Source organism: Pollachius pollachius (genome assembly GCF_949987615.1).
Source record: "Pollachius pollachius genome assembly, chromosome: 3".
Taxonomy (NCBI): Eukaryota; Metazoa; Chordata; class Actinopteri; order Gadiformes; family Gadidae; genus Pollachius; species Pollachius pollachius.
In genome coordinates, this window is record NC_136936.1 from 2,186,647 (window position 1) to 2,204,892 (window position 18,246).

At 42.4% G+C, this 18,246-nt stretch overlaps 1 protein-coding gene across 9 annotated transcripts in view; it reads right to left on the reverse strand.

Annotated features, from left to right (window-relative positions):
- The window catches only part of LOC307072885 (uncharacterized protein), a 47,092-nt gene extending 30,284 nt beyond the window's left edge, over positions 1-16,808 (reverse strand). For 7 of the 9 annotated variants that reach the window (XR_013811703.1, XR_013811704.1, XM_079732432.1 and 4 more), the window contains exons 1-7: positions 16,757-16,808; positions 13,978-14,085; positions 11,740-12,000; positions 7,002-7,130; positions 2,708-2,803; positions 712-825; positions 82-138 (exon numbers count right to left, since the gene is read on the reverse strand). Coding sequence is in view for 7 of the 9 variants with exons in the window: in XM_079732432.1 (XP_079588558.1) it covers positions 82-138; positions 712-825; positions 2,708-2,803; positions 7,002-7,130; positions 11,740-12,000; positions 13,978-14,085; positions 16,757-16,763 (772 nt within the window). In the remaining 2 variants the exon portion in view is untranslated. The remainder of the gene's footprint in view (positions 1-81; positions 139-711; positions 826-2,707; positions 2,804-7,001; positions 7,131-11,739; positions 12,001-13,977; positions 14,086-16,756) is intronic. The other 2 variants (XM_079732434.1, XM_079732431.1) reach the window with 2 other exon arrangements.
- Positions 16,809-18,246: the final 1,438 nt, after the last annotated feature.

Here is an 18,246-nt window from a genome sequence, read left to right on the forward strand (position 1 = left end):
GCTTGGTGATGTCATCGTTACCTGTTTGAGGAACCGGAGTAATGTCGACATCACTGCCGTTGCCGGTCGCGTTAACATTACCTTCAGTCCTTTCGGGGTCCGGTGTTTTCTCCTGAACAGGTCCCACTTCAGGATAGTCTGAGTTGAATGTAGTGATTATTGAAGTAAAGTCATCACTAAATCAATAACCAGCAATTATTGTATCTTTAGTTCATTGATACAGTAATTCATATTGCTAAATAAAGGATACATAATATAAAAATGGTGTCATTTTATTTTATTATATTCATGAGAAATAACCATTTGAGAACTGCGACTCATACAGTTATCTTTTGAAAAGGGTTACAAGTGTCACACGGAAGTGTAGTACAAAGCAGGAGGCCTCAGTTACACTGGTGCATCCGATCACACTTTTGTGATCGGATGCACCAGAAGGAACCCAGGTCTAACGTCCATACTAGGTACTTTAATAGAAACTCTGTGGCCTTCATTTATTACTCCATTCGGTTGGCAATCCTTGGTCATCTTACTTTTTAATCAATGCATGACAACTCGAAGATCACCTCAGTCATGCATTTGACTCATGTTCAAAATAAGCCATAGGTTTAACATTCGTATCCCAGAACCCCCAACAGTCATTCTAGGAAGCCGCACACCTTTTGACCTAGTCCAAATAAAAATAAAAAAAACTACTAAAACAAGGAGACTCACCCAGCATGCTACCAGCTCTCCTGTCCAGAGGGTCGCACAGCTCAAAGTCGGACAAGCTCCCCTGTCCGCAACCGCCTGACGAACTCGGACCATCCATTTGATTTGTTTCATGTTCTGAAAGATACATTTATAAACTTACATAAAAGACAATGTTGAAGTTATTTTGCCTTCACGCTATAAGAATCAAATAAATGTGGAGAAAAATATTGAGTTACCAAGGTATCACTCTCCCCCAATACAGATACAGTATGCTACCATTGTAGTTGCCAAGAGGTGATTGGTTGCAGTCAGCCTGTTGTATGCATGTATGTAGTATGTTGAATGTGTGTAGCTAGTATGTTGAATGTGTGCAGCTGGCCAAACCGGTACACAACTTTTTTTGTGCTACACAAAACAAAATGTATCCCATGCATTTTTGAATGGGAGCGTTTCTCAGACTATTTTCGTGCTGGATGAAACGAGCAGTGCACCCTCTAGTTATGGATCGTGCTCATGAAAATGAATCTATTGAATCGTGTCCCAGAATCACACACACACACACACACACACACACACCTGCTGTGGGGGGGTTAAAAATCAAATAAGTAAAGAACTAAGCGGGTGAGGGCACAGATGCTGATCACTTAGAATGGTGTTTTTTTCAATAAGGCCTTTAGCGATAGCTAAATCACAAAGCGATTATAATGTGGTCAAAATAAGTTGAAGCATTCAATGAATCCGTTTCACTTCATTGTCACCAGATTAGAAATAACGTTTGGACGATTTGTTTTAGTTAACATTTGAGAAACTATAGAAATGGGATGCGTGGACTCTGTTGGGTTCCGAAGCAGACCCTTACTTCTGACGTTGAGGACATTTCATTATTAATATTTTAAATCAGCCAACTTTATTGAAGGCCCCATTTCCGCTATACAAGTTAAAAAATGCATGACCTATTTTGACCAAAGGGGGGGCCTGACGAATTAAGTTGGGGAACCACAGGCTGGCTGCCTCCTGCTGCCAAAGCAGAACCCAATTTAAATTCATTGGATTCAGTTGTGCGTTGGAACACCAAACATTTTAGATTTGGTGTTCAGGAAAACAAATAAATAAACATACTTGAGTCTGAAGTTTTACAAGTGTAATACCGGGTAGCAGAACGACACTTGGATGGGCTGGACCAGATTACCTTCCAACTATCATGCTCCTCAATAGTTAGCTAGCGTATCTCCTGCTCTGTTAAACCACCTTGATTCTTAAGCGGATCACTTTTGGAGTAATAATCAATGTGTCAGTGTATTAACACCTGCTTTTGCAACCATTGATCAAAAAAAAATGTAATCCCTGCATGACAACTTGATGAAGACATAAATTATGTGTTCATGACATATGTTCTAGACTAGGCATAGGTTTACAGTCTGTATCCTAGAATACCCAACAGGTATTACAGAGGGCACTTTTGCCGTCTTTGCCCTCATAATTTTGGAACCACAGGCTGGCTGCAAAAGGCCTAACGACTAGGGGAGCAACAGGGCAAATAGGACTCAATAGCCCGACTCATGAGGCAAAAGTCTGGGTAGAAAGAATGGTCTTTACTAGAAGATAGGACGGTCCACAGGAAATTATTTGGAGATCAGGCAAATCCGGCAGGGAGAAGGCAAAGACATAGTCGGGAGTAAACGGGCAGGAATCAGAAAACCTGGAACCGTAAATTTCACTCGAAAATGTTTGAAACAAATAACAAAGACGAACTGGCAAAGAGGAAGGGATACACGCTGACATAATATACTATCAGGGGAATGTTAATGAGGGACAGGTGAGATAATTAAGGTGAGGGAGGACAATCAGAGATGAGAGAAACATAAGGACAGGGAGTGAAGTAATCAATGTAGAGGGTGAGACCCTAACCCTAACCCAATTTAATGCATCAGGTCAAATTTGAGGATCCGTGTTCAGGACCATGATTCAAAAGATTAATTTGAGTGAGTATTTCACTTCTATGTTCAATTTAACTCACCCAAGTAATGGTCACTCCCCATTTCGAGTGACGGAGGTGAGGACGGCTTCCCAGACCTTCTCACGGCCATCCTCTTCATATATTCACTTCCAAAGTCTGAAAAATGGTTAATACAACTTGTTTTGTTAAATAAGACATTTCTCTATGAAGATCCTCTACAAAGTTCTACAACTTAACATCTGGAGCTCACAGATTGAGACCTTGAACGGGTGAGCAGATAGGAGTCAATGGAGGATTCATAATACTGGATTGATGCGTTCATTATGGAAAGGATCCCTACAGAGAAATAAAACACGTTTCTTTACCTTTCTTCATCAAGTGATAACATAGATCACTATGTTAAGGATCATATAAGACAAATCACCACGTTTGAAAAAAAAAAAAACTGGCTCAAAGATACAACACACCAGGAGCGTCGCTAGGAATTGAAAACATTCGGGGCTGTAGCCCAGAAGTTAGAGTCCTTTTAAAACGGGGGTACGGGGGTTTCTCCCCCGAGAAAATCTTAAAATCGGGCTGAAGAACACGCAATTGTAACGTAGTTTGAGAAGTAAAGGAAATACCCATCGTCATGTCTGACTCACGTCAGGCAGGCCTACTGAGTAGGTTAATGTTCAGTTAAGGATAGGAAAGTGCACCACATGCGCCAGCAACCAAAATGAGACATTAGCAAAGCCTGTATCCAAATAAACACTGTCATGCGCCTACCCGATGTCAAATGGACCGGGTTGAATTCACTGCGGGTCTCCTGAATCTGTGCAAACTACAGCAGCACGAAACAGCAATAGCGACGTGATTCGCTATGCATTGAGAATCAAATTTGTTACATTTTGCAACAAATGATTCTAAATCTGCCCATAAATGTACAAGTCAGAATTTTGCGGTTTTCACTGGCGACAATATTGCATCTGTCAGTTTGCTGAACAAAATGTTAAACTTCAATAATTGTTCATAGTCCACTTATATAGTCAATTTATTTAAGCTCTCAACAGCATATACAGCTTCGCCACATCGGCGGGAAAACACGGCACACGCAAAGTACATCCATGGAATCAGCCGTTCAAAGCCAGTCTGCATGAACCGTATGACAACTGGATGGCAGGGGATGCGGACAAGGAATACACCGCAGGGGGGAACATGAGAGCCCCAGCTCGCCGCATACTAGTAGCCTGGGGCCTTAAAGCGTGGAACAAGCTGGATACGGAGCGGGTAAAAACTCCTTAAAAGTGTGTGTGTTAGAGTTGGCTCGGTCGCGAACGAATCAGTTCGAATGAACGAATCGTTCGCCCCGTTCGTTCTCAGACTCGACTCCTCCCAGACCCACTAGTCGCTGACTCGCTGACAGTTCGTTCACTCACTGTGTGAGTGGTGAGGAGGGACCGACTGAGAGACGTCACGACTCACGAGAGCCAGCCAATCGTATGCTGTTCTAGGACTGAGTCTAGGACGCTCTCGTTGAATTTTTGTCAATGAGAGACAGAAATCAACCGGTTTAATGGGGAAAAAACAAATGGGCTTAGTGAGCCAGCTATATATTATTCACGTTGGCCGTCTGTTGCATGGAGTATTTAAAGGATACATTGTACATATTTATAATTCGAAATTCGTCCCAGCCTTTATACCACATTTTTCACAACCTACCAGCTCTCGTTGTGAAGACTAGTCACCCCGCAATTCATTTAAATGGGAATCGCGACAGTATACTTTCAACATAAAGTGTACACATTTATCATTTGAAATTCGTCCCAGCCTTTATACCAGAAACTCTAGAGTCTATAGTGTAGCGACCCTGGGACATTTAAAGAGTTTGTGTGTTATGTGTTCTCTGTTTTGGGACCTCAGTGGTGGAACGAGCTCCCTACCGATGTCAGGATCACAGAGTCGCTCACCAGCTTCCGCAAAAGACTCGAAACTCACCTGTTCAGAGTTCACCTCGACTCTGCATAGAAACCAATGCACAGCCACCATTGAATGTTGTACGTCCTGGCACTTGCACATTGCACTTATTCAAGGTACTTAATTGTGTAGCATCTACAGTAGCTGCTATCATTGCTTTACACGGGGAATGGGTTAGCCTAGCGATTGTTTTACTTGCACTTGGTTCTATGAACATCTTTACTGTACCGACAGCGATATATTGTTTCACTTCTTATGACAAATGTACTTATTGTAACAAATGCACTTATTGTAAGTCGCTTTGGATAAAAGCGTCTGCTAAATGCCCTAAATGTAAATGTACATGTGTGCAAGAGTTTGTGTTATGTGTTGCATTGTATTTCGTTGTCCGTTATGTCAGTTGTTCTCTGTGCATGCATTGGATGTTCTTCTTGTCAATCAGTGTGGGGGGCAAATCATCAAGTCAGCTGGGGGAGGGCCTTGGGAGAACAGGAGGGTGGGGGCTTGCACGTTGAAGGGACCGGGTTGGGGGGTTGCCCGGGTAACCGGTTGTTGTTAGTGAGGCTTTTTGCCGTTGGTTACGGGTTTCAGTGACCTGGTTTGTTACATTAAAGTTCCTTCAAGTACTCATGACTGGACATCCTTATGTCACCGGCGAGGTCATTACAATAGCGTATAACTGCGTTGTCTGATGACAGTTTAATGCATTTTTCACAATTAACCAGCTCTCGTTTTGAAGGCAGTGTTAATTTTGGCAGCTAGATTTAGTCTTGGGCTGCTTGGGCTCCATTGCTAAATCAAGTCTATTATTTGCTGATATGTTAAACATCCAATAATCAACTGCACCCCCCATCCCGCTGCGTTTGGTTAAAGTTGTAATGTTGACGTATGAGAATGAGAACGAGGGAGGCGCTGAGTCTGAGCCGTTCATTCCATGATTCGATTCACCGCTACCGGAAACTCGACTGAACGAACGAACGAACGATTCGCGAATGACTCCTCTTGGCGAACTGAATGACGCGAACTGAATCGCGGAAACGAATCCCTAAATCCAACCCTAGTGTGTGTGTGTGTTTGTGCGCGTGTGTGCCTCACTCTGTTCGAGCCTGCATGAGAGTTCAACGTTGTCATTAGCTGTTACGTCTTTCTGACCAATCGCAGTTCAAGGCCCACTACTCCCCTCTAGACCAGGTGTTTTCAAATTGGGTGAATGTGAGCCTCCCCTTAGAGTAGGTAAGGACAGCCAAGCCCCCCCCCCCCCAAAAAAAATATATATATTCCCGTCCGCCTGACCTAACACGCCTTTTCAGTAAATGCCATCTTTTTTGTGTTTGAGGCAATGATGACTTTCAATAACTAATCAAATGTAAATGTTTTTTAATATTGTATTTGAAGACATTTTATTTCCACAACTTTTTTAAAAGTGCATTCATAAACGATTCTTTGCAACAGCAAATAATTTCCAACTTCATGCAGGTTTAATTGAGGCTACTTTTAAAATCACTGAACATGAGTAGGCCTATCCACAAGTCAACAAAACAAAGCTACAACCGACGACACCCGACGGCTGAAATCGGCGTTGTGGGTCTGGGCCTTAAGCGCACATTTGAAGGAGATGCACATCGTCTCGAAAGAAATCAGCACAATGGACAGCTCTCGGATCAATGAACGACAACTGCATGTTATGAGATCGAACAGATTCACATATTTTCATCAAATTTGTTAACGATTTCAGCCACATAAAACCACAGATTTAAACCACAAACAAAATGCGCCATACTCACATAATTTGCACTACGAGCGGCATCAACCCTATGGTCCAACCAATTTATGCATTCAAGACACAACTTTGACATTCAATTTAATCGTCCACATCAGTGATAACAATAAGGCCTCGCTTTTGATGGCAGAGGTGTTCGATGCGGGGCTGCACTGCAGAGAGAAATAAACGCAAGTCGTCCTCCACCTGCAGCCTTGATCTGTATTTGTTTTTAATCAGGGTCAGTGCGGAAAACCCACACTCACACAAGTAGGTTGAGGTGAAGGGGATTAGGACTTTCATAGCCTTTGTGGAGATCTGGGGGAACTCGCTCTCCACAGAACCAGAAATAAATTCAGGATCATATTTCCTACGTTTTTTCTCCTCCCTTAATGCTGACTTCTGGTGACTTGGGACAAGGAAACGATGCATTTTAAAACTAATACAAGCACGCACAATTACCGATATCAATAGAGCTGCATACAGATGTGTATCTTTTCTTTGCGTGTTGCGTGTCGCACCTCCCCTGTGGCTCTTTAGCGCCCCCAGAGGAGGCGCGCCTCACCTATTGAAAACCGCTGATATAGAGAGTTATCCAGGTAGACTTCTTACTCCTCAAACTAGGAGACTTCAACTCACCCAACGTGCCGTAGCTTTTAGGCATTCTGTGGTGAGGAGAATCGTACACCGCACCACAAAGGGGCCACTGTCTGGTACTGAATGAATGCTTCTTTAAAAAGACGGATTCAATACGATTCCATTCACGTCCTGAAAGACAAATCAAGAGAATTTGCAAATGGCATTAATACATTTTCTTTACTCTGCAAAATACTGTCATTTACAGAACTGACTTCCTCAGTTTACTTCTGCTAAACTGAATTGTTTCAGTATTTGTTCAAAGTGGCCCAAATAACCTAGCTGAATTTCCAAAGTGTGTCATGTTCTGTATTTGTCTTCATATTGTTAAGTGTTTGATCTCTCCTTGTCCACCAGATGTCCTTAGACTTTCCCCCTCACTTCACATCTCCAACCTGCGGTCACCTCATTCCCCTCAGCTGTGTGTTTATCTTCCCACCTGCAACTCATTCCCTGATTAGTCTCTCCCCATTTATACAAGTTCACCTCCTTTGTTTCCTTGGTAAACAGGTCCTTAAAGACCGATTTAAAATGGGAAGCTTTAAGTAGGGTTATAAATGTTCTGGGAGGGTCCAATTCTCTGAAGGAATCTGTTCCTCAGACAGGGAGCAGCACAACTGAATGCCCTGCCTCCCAATTTTCTTCTGGTTCTCCCAATGCCTCCAGCTCCATCAGGGAGACGGAGCTGGAGGAGCAGAGAAAGCAAGAGGCTGTTGAACGCACCCCTACCAATTCTACAAACTGCTGCAAGTTGTTTTCTTTTTAAAAGAAAGAAATCTTTTTCATGAATTCAACTAGAAAAAAAAAAAATCTGCTATAAAGTAGGCGGTTTTGAGATGCCCCTTCATTTTCGCCTCAAACTGCAACGGCCCAACTTGAATAGCATTAGCCATCACATTCCTTGCTGAATCTGCCACACGCTTTCTTTTCAGGGCTGCTGTTTGAGAAATGAGTGGCGACTTAAAGTTGACATTTCGCAACACCGGCTGGTAAAAGGCACGACACCGCGTACATTATACAAATCAATTTGTATAATATACGTGGTTCTACCGCCCTATATGATCAACAGACTGTAAAATCAGCACGTAGGATTCTTCAGGACCCCTCCCATATCCTGTTTCCTGACTTCAAGTGGCTCCCCTCAGGACGCAGACTCCGCTGCCAGGCTGTCGTACACAGAGGAGGAAGGCAACCCTCATCCCCAGGGCTGTCCAGCTCCTTAATGCGGAACACTGACTTATGAACATGCTGCAATGCACTTTATAATTTAAGGCCTTTATGAAGCACTTTTTACTCATGTGTTGAATGTTATTTTGATGTGTGTTGCTTGATTGTGTAGTGTGTTTGTGTGTATCGCATGTGTGAGTTGATTATGCAGTGTGTGTGTGTGCTGCTTGTGTTTGTTGATTGTGTCTCTTTTTTAGCTACTGTCATGCGCCCCCTTTGAATTGCCCCTCTGGGACGAATACAGTGATTTGAGTTGAATTAATGTATGCAATGTAAGCACAGTTCACGGTGCAAACAGGTTTATGAGTTACGTGTAAAGTGTAATTTACACAATACTAGATGAGGATTTATCGCCTTAATAGTGCACTTCAGTCCATTACTAATTTAAAGATAAATGATTTTACTCCAATGATTTTACGCCGGCTTTTACTCCAAACAATAGCTCTGCTCCCACAACGACGTTAAGTGTGGCAGCTGACCTGCCGTGAATTGTTTTGTTTTTGTCGTAATCTAAATTACGACAAAAAATTATTGCTAGGAAAAAGGCAGAGATTCCAAGCTGCCTTTTGAAGGCCACCCGCAGTGAACACAGTGACTCATTTATTTTTTTAATCACTGTGTGATGCACACAGACAGATTTGGTAGTGACACAGTCAATAACACAAATAACAAAAAGCTCATTGATTTAACAAGCCAGATTTATTTTAAAAAATTCATTAATTGATTATGTGTGAGAGGTCATTCCTCATCCTGAGTGTGTATTGACTATTAATGTTAATTAAAATGCTCATCGCAAGGTTCCTATCTATATCTGTTGTACCCCTACTGTCCATAGAGAATTGTTGCCACGCCCCAATGGTGGTGGTGACATATAACAGAAAGAGGGCATTCAAATATGCAATGATCAATTAGGAGTCTAAAGCCCTACAGGAAGTGATGCAATGAGTAGGTGACTGCTGAGTCAAGGACAGTTACAAGTAAGCTATAGACCTGTGGACAGGTTTGTATCAAAGAGGGTCTCAAAGGACATATACGATTATCAATTTCGGTGCTCCAGCCCTTCAAGAAATTACTAACAAAGCATCAGCAAGTGCTCCATCTTGTTGCGCCTCACCCAGCAGCTTGTTTGCAAGATTTTGAGCTGAAGTTCTTCCCAGACCTACACCCTAGCCACCCGACATGCATATCTGAGAATCAGTCCTCTTTTTAATAATGATAAAAAGTTGTGAGCGAAATGCACATTCACTTCTTTTTATCTCATAAGGGCCATGATGCCGGCTCCTTTTGACCCCAGACTTCAAAAACTTGTTCACAGGCAAGCTGTGTCTACACGCCTTAAGGCACAAATTTACACCTCCATCCCACAAGAAATGGGGACTTCAAAATACCCGCTGTTTTATGCCCATTTACTCTACTGTTGGAGATCATGCCCATTTTCCCGCCCTTTCGATATAGCTAGAGATGCCAAAATGTATTAGCACATTCCTGGGGTCCCCGGAACGACATTTATGACATTTGGGGTTCTAGCGCCTACAGAAAATGATTTCCCGTTTATTTGACAAAGCCTCTCAGTGGTGTTGCATGCAAGACCTAGAAGAAGACCTTGAGAAGTCCTACCAGAAGGTCAGACCGCCATGATAATTGAGAACCTTATTCTAGGGTCTGACTGGGCCCTACACCGAACCTTGGCCCTCTCGGACCCCGAGGGCAGGGAGGGAGTGTCCGTGATTTCGGGTTAGGGTTAGGGTCCGGCTTATTTCCAGAGACCCACAATTTTCACAGTGCAATCCCAAGATGCACCCTGGTTGAAGGTCTAATGGTCAAGTTTCTATCTCTCCCAATGAATTTAGATACATTTCTAGTAACGGCTTGTGTTTCCAATGCGTTTTAATTTGATGATGATGCTGCTGTGTGAACACACACACACACACACAATTCAAGAGCAAACTAGACTCTTCCGTCTTCTTACACACTCAAAAAAAGTGGTTGATAATTCAGATCGATTTTTAGAAATTAAACAACTATTAATCTGGTTCCTTATTCCTATAAGTATGCAGCTTGCCATATTCATTGTACTCAACAACATACATATTCAGTACACACGAAGCATGAATAATAAGCACTCACATATGAGTGACTCATTGCCTTGGTTGCACTCTGGGAGGCGCTGTTCTGTTTATGGCAACAACACAATTTACGGCAGCTACGAGTGTGCCCGGGAGTAAAGCTATCGTTTGGAGTAAAAGCCGGCTGAATCGTTTATCTTTAAATTAGTAAATGACTAAAGTGCACTATTAAGGTGATGAATCCTCATCTAGGTTTGACACTACACGGAACTCTTTGCAATGTGAACTGTGCTTATATTGTTTGCATTAATATTCCTCATCACAGCGTCCCGCTCCTATCACAGGAATCTAGAATGTTTTGGGGTTGTTCAGAATATTTTGTTCATATAACATGTTCATGTATTAAATACAGGATATATGCGTGCATGTTACAGAAAATGAAATAATGGCCATTGGTCTTAAACAAGGGCAAAACTGCGTTTTGGGGGCTTAAAAATGCAAAAATCAGAAACCACCCTCCAGAGTGGAAAACTTGAATACGCTCCGCCGTAGCGTTTCCGTCTACACTGCCAAGACGCAAAACTCTGCTCAGATCTGCTCACGTCGCGTACGCGTTTACGTCACATACAGCGCCAGTACAGGGAAATAAACAAACATGTTGGATTATTTCCATGCGTCTGACCGTCAAGCTGCTCTGGCAGCTCTATTAAACTTACAGGAGTCTTTCCACGAAATGTACAGGATATGTACAGATATTATTACTGAACAGAGAAGGATCTGTAATTATGTTTTGGTTTTCGCGGCGCAGATAAGAGAAGAAGGAAGATTCTACGCATGCGCTCAGACATGGCGGCGTTGTGTGATAGTGTATCACAGCACCATCTAGCCGCCTGGCATGCATACCCAATCGAATTCCACACTTTTGCGTCACCGTATGCACGCAGATTTCCTCCCGAAACGCTTGTCTAAACGCGGAATATAAAGTGAAAACGTGACGCCACTTTTGCGTCTTCTGTTCAGACCGTCATCATGTAAACGTAGCCTTGAACCATCGTTCTCAAACCTTTGTGCTTACCTTTCTTTAGAAAGAAATCAGTAAGGAACATATATTTTTTCTCTTTCCCTTCTTTATTTTCTTCTACGTGACCCCGGTTTTCCTTTCTTGGTGAAAGACGTGACTATAATGGTGCAAATTAGTGATCCAGCTTTAGCAGTCCTCAATCATTCATTCAGCGTCACTGTTTTGGGGAGTCCTCGTGCAGCGGTGGAATAAACCATTTTGCGCTTTCTGTAAGGGGTGAAAGTGAGCCTCCACTATTTTTACATATGAAAAGTTCAGCCAATTCAAAAGGTATTTATGACATTATATACTTGGAAACAAAAAACAACCTTTCTCCCCATTGCTTCCCCCCACTATGACGCCCCTGTTTGTGGGTGAAGTACGTTACCCATCAATAATTGATGAGTCTCGACCGGTAGGTCCTCCAGGTCTTCCAGACCTCTCAGCAGGTCCTGTGCTGTGGCCTTTCCTGGTCTTCGGTGCTGCCACAGCCGCAACATTTTGTATTTCTGCATGGTTGCATTTCTCTCTTCTGCCTTGATGTCATCCAGATCTTTGGTCTTCAGCCCAAGATGGATAGCCGCCTGCTCCCACTCCTGTCCCAGCGTTTCGGCCACCTTCAGGAGCTGCTTGTGGGACAGAGCCTGCCCTGCGGAGCGGATATCAGTAAACATTTACACTGCCAAATATGCCCGTCTTATGCACGCCTTTTTCCCGGTATGGTCCGTGCGTTTACACTGACTGAGGTAATAAACTGGCCTGAGTTCGCACCCAAATTTACCCTCTCGGACCCTACACATATAAGCCGACGGTAGCTCAGTTTTGCTCTTCTGGTATCGCCCTTCAGTTTTTTTTTTTTGTTATTGTTTGATGATTGCATTTTATTCTGTTTTATTTTTGATAAGATAAGAATGTTGCAGGACGAAATATGATGCATGCTTTATATCTGAGGGTTTTATTATGGATGTGTTACATGGATATTTTAACCTATGAATTTTAGATTGCATCCGAGACCAGGAGGGTTTTAGAAGTACAGCCAGTTAAGACTGCTTCATTGTGCTACTTTTAAATCAGTCTTTTGTATTTTATTGTATGATATTATGTACCCTGTGTTTCTTTTGTCATCTAAAACCACACACACACACACACACACACACACACACACACACACACACACACACACCTGCTGTGGGGGGGTTAAAAATCAAATAAGTAAAGAACTAAGTGGGTGAGGGCACAGATGCTGACCACTTAGAATGGTGTTTTTTTCAATAAGGCCTTTAGCGATAGCTAAATCACAAAGCGATTACAATGTGGTCAAAATAAGTTGAAGCATTCAATGAATCCGTTTCACTTCATTGTCACCAGATTAGAAATAACGTTTCACCGATTTGTTTTAGTCAACATTTGAGAAACTATAGAAATGGGATGCGTGGACTCTGTTGGGTTCCGAAGCAGACCCTTACTTCTGACGTTGAGGACATTTCATTATTAATATTTTAAATCAGCCAACTTTATTGAAGGCCCCATTTCCGCTATACAAGTTAAAAAATGCATTACCTATTTTGACCAAAGGGGGGGCCTGACGAATTAAGTTGGGGAACCACAGGCTGGCTGCCTCCTGCTGCCAAAGCAGAACCCAATTTAAATTCATTGGATTCAGTTGTGCGTTGGAACACCAAACATTTTAGATTTGGTGTACAGGAAAACAAATAAATAGACATACTTGAGTCTGAAGTTTTACAAGTGTAATACCGGGTAGCAGAACGACACTTGGATGGGCTGGACCAGATTACCTTCCAACTATCATGCTCCTCAATAGTTAGCTAGCGTATCTCCTGCTCTGTTAAACCACCTTGATTCTTAAGCGGATCACTTTTGGAGAAATAATTCATTGTGTCAGTGTATTAACACCTACTTTTGCAACCATTGATCAAAAAGAAAATGTAATCCCTGCATGACAACTTGATGAAGACATAAATTATGTGTTCATGACATATGTTCTAGACTAGGCATAGGTTTACAGTCTGTATCCCAGAACACCCAACAGGTATTACAGAGGGCACTTTTGCCGTCTTTGCCCTCATAATTTTGGAACCACAGGCTAGGCCTAACGCCTAGGGGAGCAACAGGGCGAATAGGACTCAATAGCCCAACTCATGAGGCAAAAGTCTGGGTAGAAAGAATGGTCTTTACTAGAAGATAGGACGGTCCACAGGAAATTATTTGGAGATCAGGCAAATCCGGCAGGGAGAAGGCAAAGACATAGTCGGGAGTAAACGGGCAGGAATCAGAAAACCTGGAACCGTAAATTTCACTCAACAATACTTGAAAAAAATGACAAAGACGAACTGGCAAAGAGGAAGGGAAACACGCTGACGTAATACACTATCAGGGGAATGTTAATGAGGGACAGGTGAGATAATTAAGGTGAGGGAGGACAATCAGAGATGAGAGAAACATAAGGACAGGGAGTGAAGTAATCAATGTAGAGGGTGAGACCCTAGCCCTAACCCAATTTAATGCATCAGGTCAAATTTGAGGATCCGTGTTCAGGACCATGATTCAATAGATTCAATTGAGTGACTATTTCACTTGCATGTATAATACCGGGCGTTCAACTCACCCAGCGTGGCTCTGCTTCTAAGGGTGGACGGCTCGCAAAGCCCGCTAGGGGAGGACGACTCCTCCGACCCGCTCCCGGTCACCCCCTTTATAATCCTATTTGTATATCCTGAAAGACAAATGAAGAGAAATGGCAAATATAGCTCTTTTTTTTTAAATCCTACACTCTATGAAGGTTCCTCTACAACATTCTACAACTTAACATCTGGAGCCCACAGTTTGAGACCTTGAACGGGTGAGCAGATAGGAGTCAATGGAGGAGTCATAATACTAGAGTGATGCGTTCATTATGGAAAGGATCCCTACAGAGAAATAAAACACGTTTCTTTACCTTTCTTCATCAAGTGATAAAATAGATCACCATGTTAAGGATCATATAAGACAAATCACCACGTTTGAAAAAAAAAAAGTGGTTTTGGGTTCACTGGCTCAAAGTATATACAGTCCCTGACAAAAGTCTTGTCGCTTGGGTACGAGTTGACCTTAAGTTCCCCTCAAATATGTCTGATCAATTTTTTTTACAAGAAATGGTTAATTTCAACCCCAACAGCTTTTGAAATAATATTTTGGTGCCAAACGAAACTGCTGAAAAGCATTCTAACGTTCACAGCTTGGTAAAGCCCACTGAGTCAGTTTTTGCAAAGACAAAAGTCTTGTCGCCTTGTCATATGATGCGCCCAATCCTAGATTACAGCCTCACCTGTGATCAATAATTGATCAATCAATTAGTGGGTGTGTATAAAAAGAACCCCAGCACAACAGACCTTCATATCAACTGCAACTTGACCTCTGACAACATGCCTAAGATTCACCCTGAGACCAAAGTGTTTATCAAGAGGCTGAAGACCAGATCCACTGCTGAGGCGGCTGACACCTTCAATGTGTCTCAGCGTCAAGTACAAAGAATAAGAAAAAGATTTGAATGGACTGGAGATGTTTTCAACAAGCCCAGGTCCGGCAGACCCCGCAAGACAACTGCTCGGGAGGACCGTTTGTTAGCTCGAAAATCTAAGGCCAGCCCCTTTTCCACTGCAGCAAAACTCCACCAGGCCTGGTCAACTCAAGTCTCCGTGTCAACCAGAACAGTTTGTAGAAGTCTGTCTCGAAATGGCCTCCATGGTCGAATCCGTGCCCAGAAACCAGCACTAAACAAAAGGCAATTAAAAAAACGTATGGCATTTGTCAAGGCCCACAGCCTGCTAAAAGGATGGACGCTGGAAATGTGGCAGAAGGTGGATTTCTCAGATGAATCTTTGGTTGAATAACATCATAGCCACCGCAAATATTGCAGGAGACCTACTGGAGCCCGCATGGATCCGAGATTCACCCAGAAAACAGTTAAGTTTGGTGGCGGAAAAATCATGGTCTGGGGTTACATCCAGTATGGGGGTGTGCGAGAGATTTGCAGAGTGGAAGGCAATATCAATAGCCTGAAATATCAAGAAGTATTAGCTACCTCTTATATTCCCAACCATAAAAGGGGTCAAGTTTTGCAGCAGGATGGTGCTCCATTGCATACTTCCATTTCTACATCAAAGTTCCTCAAGGGGAAGAAGATCAAGGTGCTACAGGACTGGCCAGCCCAGTCACCAGACATGAACATCATTGAGCATGTATGGGGTAGAATGAAAGAGGAAGCATGGAAGACGAAACCAAAGAATCTTGATGAACTCTGGGAGGCATGTAAGACTGCTTTCTTTGCTATTCCTGATGACTTCATCAATAAATTGTATGAATCATTGTCGAACCGTATGGATGCAGTCCTTCAAGCTCATGGAAGTCATACAAGATATTAAATATGGATCTCACAGCACCACTACTTAATTCACTGTTATGCAACATTTTTTTGTATTTGAAGTAAATTATTTGTTCAATTTACACATTACTCTCTTTAGGCGACAAAACTTTTGTCTTGCCAAAATCTGACCTTTCTGTGTTCATTAAATGATCAATCTTTCTTCAGTGAAGCAAATTTATTTTAGTATATTAAACTTAATTTGGGAGGGTTTTAGCTTTCATATGAGCCTTTTCTAAAACCAATGGATTAATTAAAAGTCAGGTCATAAGCTGTTTCTACAAAATCGATAAGTGACAAGACTTTTGTCAGGGACTGTATACAACACACAAAGTATAGTGTTGTGGAATTGGACAAGTCACAAAACAGATCAGTGTGAAAGTGAGTGAACTGAGTGAATATATATAATGTATATATGTAATTTATCTAATATCTGTATCTAATCCACTATAATTATATTATCATATTTTCATACTGTTCATAGTTACCGTACTGTCCATTTATGCTGCTCATACCTCATCACTTTACTTTTTTTTGCTGCTGTATTCTCTTCTTGACCGTATACACTACTCTTGCACTATCCCACCCTTTTATTTAAAATGTATTGCACTATATGAAAATCATTTTGAAACTGCACCTTAACCGCTCTTTTGCACTTCTGTTTAGATCTCCAGCCACATTTAGTTGTCTCTGTACTCTGTACTCTGCACAATGACAATAAAGTTGAATCTGAATCTAAACATGATCTACAGGAGTCACATCAGTAGTCTACAAAACACAAGGACAGTGGATCTGAACTCAGTCCACATTAAGTAATGTTCAATAGCACAGACCGACCACTACAGTAGGCCCTAGAACTAAACTGACCACAATGATCGATCGCAATACTTCTGAAAGAAAATGCGCATATCGCAGCGTACATATAGGGTAACGTTACACCAACATGTACAAAAATACAAAAGTTACTTTAAGACAAACTGCTTACCTGCCATACTTTCGACCTTCAACTCAAAGTCGTTCGGATACAATATTAACCAATATCAATCTACTTTCGTTTTTACGTCAAACTTCCTCTATCCTGCAGCGGTGGGGTGAGCGGCTCCTTCCTGTGACGTCATTCCCCGTCTGTTGCAGAGCGCTTCTCTTGCGGCTGTGCTGTATTGGTGCTCGGGGTCTCTGCACTTCAAATGAGACTGGGGGTCGCTGCTTTTCTACATTAAATACTTACTTCGTGAGGCGCATCTCAGGGTAACCCCCCCACCACCACGCACACACACACACACACACACACACACACACACACACACACACATTTTTAGTGCGCAAACTCAGCAACAAGATGAATTGTGAAGGTTGCAAAGTGTATGTTTTTCTTTCTTTGTTCGTTACCTCAAGGCACAACATGGGGAAGGGCGCCCGGCAATATGCAATATTATTTTTATTAGCTATATATTTTTTCCTTTGAGTGTGACCAGCGCCCACCAGCAGGTAGCGACCGCCTCCATGGCCTCGATACTTTCAGCCGGCAGCGCTGTTGTGCTCAACAGGTTCACATGAGGACCGCCTTATTGTCGTCACACATCAGTTCCTGTTCCCCAGAGCGGTTTGGAGGACGTCTCTCTCAATATATCTCTCATGTCTCTGGTCTACCCCTACTACGGACATGCTGTGTATTCGGTGAGACTCGCTGCTGTGAAAGGGGGATCAATTCAACTCTGTTGTCTGAAAGCAACTCCACCAATCATGGGGAGTTTAGTTGAAACTTAAAGCTCAATTTATGGTTTATATATATAATGTTTGTGACTTAGCAGTGATTGGTGACTGGTTTTGTATTCAGTATTGGCCTGAATGAAAGGACAGTAGCAGCCCTATGAACTGTATACACACACACACACACACACACACTGTTGTGTGTAGAGCAACTTCCCCTATGCGTTCACTATCTAGACAAAAAGCAGATCAGAGAAGTATTTAGTATCAAAAAAGAAACGTATTTAATGCAGCATCAAGCCAGAAAACCATTCATTACAACAATGTCCTCATCCTCATTTATCCCTCCAACCACATTGGTCAGCCAACTCACAGGCTGATGCTTGCGTTCAGCACAGCCACAGCGCTTGATTTGTGTTACTTGGACAGGGTCTGCCAAAGCTACCTCAGAGTAAACACATTCATCAAGCTACCATCAGCCTGCATTATTGAACTCAATAAGTCCAGGTGTATATACTCCCATTAGGCCTAGCTATAAATGCACTTTTTAATGTATCACAATATCTATCAACTGAGCTACTTATGAATTAAAATACTTGCATACAAGAATCCCTTTCATGTATGGGAGACCTTCAAAGAGATAATAGAATACATTATTGTGCTTCGTGCTACCTAGCCTATAGGCAAGGAACGAATCAAACCGCTGGTCGAGTCGCTATAGATGGACTACTGAACCCAGCAATAGAAGGCCTACGTCACAATAGG